General features: G+C 47.6%; 1 protein-coding gene across 1 annotated transcript; it reads right to left on the bottom strand.

The window, feature by feature from the left end:
* Positions 1 to 355: 355 nt before the first annotated feature.
* exosc6 (exosome component 6) lies at positions 356 to 2,536 on the bottom strand. Its single transcript, XM_088339582.1, has 2 exons — positions 2,213 to 2,536; positions 356 to 1,448 (listed from the first exon to the last, which is right to left on the bottom strand). Exons 1-2 carry the CDS (start codon positions 2,488 to 2,490, stop codon positions 902 to 904), a joined length of 825 nt encoding a protein of 274 aa, XP_088195708.1. The 5' UTR covers positions 2,491 to 2,536; the 3' UTR covers positions 356 to 901.

Below are 2,536 nucleotides of genomic sequence, written 5' to 3'. Positions count from 1 at the left end.
GTGCAGTCCTTTGAGACATTTTTGTGATTAAGGGCTATATAAATAAATGTGACTTGACTTGACCAGAATGAAATGCTGTGAATTCTGCAATCATGACCCCTTACCTCAAGATAAGTCGCCATGGAGGTACTTGAACATCATTTTCAAACTTGACATTTCTTGTATGAAGTTGTCCCTAGGCGTGAATGAGCGAGCTGTCTGTCCCTGTGTGCCCTGCGATTGGCTGGCAACCAGTTCAGGGTGTCCCCTGCCCACTGCCCGATGATTGCTGGGATGGGCTCCAGCACCCCCGCGACCCTACTGAGGATACGCGGTGCAGCTAATGAGATGAGATAATATAAAGAAAACTTATGAGTGCATTTTTTAGGTAACTGTATTTATTTGCGACAATGTCAATAGTGACGATCACAAGAACCGGAGTGCAGGAATTCAATAGGGTTAGCAAATGAAATGATCTGCATTTATGTAGCGCTTTTTACGTCAATGACTTCCCAAAGCGCTTAACAGTGTGCTTCACATTTCCCAATAGCGGCCTTGTATTGCAGCCATGTAAGACGCTAACCTGCTTATTGGGGGTATTAGGGGTTCAGTGTCTTACCCAAGGACACTTCGGCATGTAACAGGACAAGCCGGGATTCGAACTGGGATCCCAAGACGAGCGCTCTACCTTCTGAGCTACTGCCGCCCCAAATGATGATACGGTGGACATTAGAGTCCAGCACATATGCACAGATGAAAATACAGTAAGCTTATTACTTGTTTTATGAAACAACTTGATGTAGAGTTGTAAATTAAAATGATCAGTTTATATATAATAGACATGTGGGTTTTGATGAGGCAAAGGCAATTTAGTGAAACTGATAACCAGATAACGCCATAATCTGGATTATTATTAACATTATCAGCTCTCTGATGGTGGAGGGACAACCTTTCGAACTGCCTTGACCAGTGCTTGTTGGATAACTGGGTAGATCTTATAGCAACCTTCAATACAGGTGCGCACCCTTGCAGAGAGAGTCTCTTCGGTCATTTCTCCATCTGACTGCAGCCCAGAAACCTGGTTCAAGCTGGGGAGGAACGCAAGCGTCAGCCTTCCCTGATTGTCCCCGACGGCCGCGCCGCTTCCGTTTTCCTCAGCGTAGGTCGGGTCGACAACATAAGACTCCCCGTCCTGGCAAACGGCGCAGCCGAGCACGAGGTCGTACATTTCGATCCCCGCATCGGCGAGTGCCAGGGAGGCGCAGGTGACGGCATGCGCCAGAACGGAGCCGCTGTTTTCCAGAACCATCACGTTGACCTCGATCTGGGAACGGGGATATTTGTGGAGGCACAAAGCGGGCTGCAGGCTTTCGTGTAACATCGAGGAGAAATCTTTGTCCTGACTCCCTTGAATCCAGGAGCCTCTCTCGGGGCAAGAGAATGGAGCGAACCGCATGTCTGTTGTCAATCTGGTTTCATAAAGAACAATCATTTTGTTTAGGGTACAGTTACTTTAATGATTTCCAACAATAATTAAAGTAAATCATGTTAAAAGAGGCAACACTGCGGAGCAGTGGTTAACGCGTGTGCGGCACAGTTCTGAGGTCGTGGGAACCTCCTGAGTGGGTTCAAATCCAGCTCCCGGCCTTACTGTGCGGAGTTTGTATGTTCTCCCCGTGCTTGCGTGGGTTTCCTCCGGGCACTCCGGTTTCCTCCCACATTCCAAAAACATGCATGTCAGGTTAATTGGCCGGTCCAAATTGTCTCTAGGTGTGGATGAGTGAGTTGTCTGTCCCAGTGTGCCCTGCGATCGGCTGGCAACCAGTCCAGGGTGTCCCTTGCCCACTGCCCGATGATTGCTGGGATGGGCTCCAGCATCCCCGCGACACTACTGAGGATAAGCGGTGCAGCTGATGAGATGAGATATATATATATATATATAGATATATATATATTTTTAAACTATTTTATTTTACTATTATTATCTTTTAGACCCGCGAAGCTCTGAACCAGCGAACGTGGAACCGCGAAGTAGCGAGGTCCCACTGTAAAGGTGATTCTGATTTGGAAATTCGGGACGCACCGGAAGTCAACTGTGATTCTAATACAAAATATAATGAGGTTAAAAAAAATCAATTTAGTTTTACATTTTGCGTGAATTTGTAAACCCCCCAAAAAACATCAGAGTTGGTAAACGGTAAAATACCGTTACAACTAAAGAAATGATGCTTACCTTCCACAGTTCATATCAGTGTCGTCTTTACGCTCCGTTTCTCTTGGACCGTAAACGCAGCACATCAGCTTGGTGTTTCCTGCCTCCATGTATGCGGAGCCTTTAGCCTGGCTAACGAGCCCGCACCTCACAAAAACAGGCCGGACGTCCACCTGGTCCCAATGCCGGCCATCTGTTCGGGTACCATGCGAAGGGAAGACTTCCGATGACTTGCACGCGAACAAAGACGGACTATGGGAGACCTCTGGGCCGCGTATTCGTCTAGTATCAACAGGCATGTTGGAACATCAACTTCGGAGACCGGGCATGTGGGTGTCCTTTTGA

The sequence above is a fragment of the Urocampus carinirostris genome, chromosome 7 (assembly GCF_059441175.1).
Source record: "Urocampus carinirostris isolate Australia breed hairy pipefish chromosome 7, RoL_Ucar_1.0, whole genome shotgun sequence".
NCBI lineage: Eukaryota > Metazoa > Chordata > Actinopteri > Syngnathiformes > Syngnathidae > Urocampus > Urocampus carinirostris.
The sequence above is the reverse complement of the archived record's forward strand: the minus strand, read 5'-3'. Positions and strand labels throughout refer to the sequence as shown.

Bases quoted from the DNA above. Each gene is read 5' to 3' on its own strand.
- exosc6 (XM_088339582.1), bottom strand. From the start codon at position 2,490: ATGCCTGTTGATACTAGACGAATACGCGGCCCAGAGGTCTCCCATAGT. The intron at 1,449-2,212 runs GTAAGCATCATT...TTATGAAACCAG, and splicing joins ACTGATATGAACTGTGGAAG to ATTGACAACAGACATGCGGT.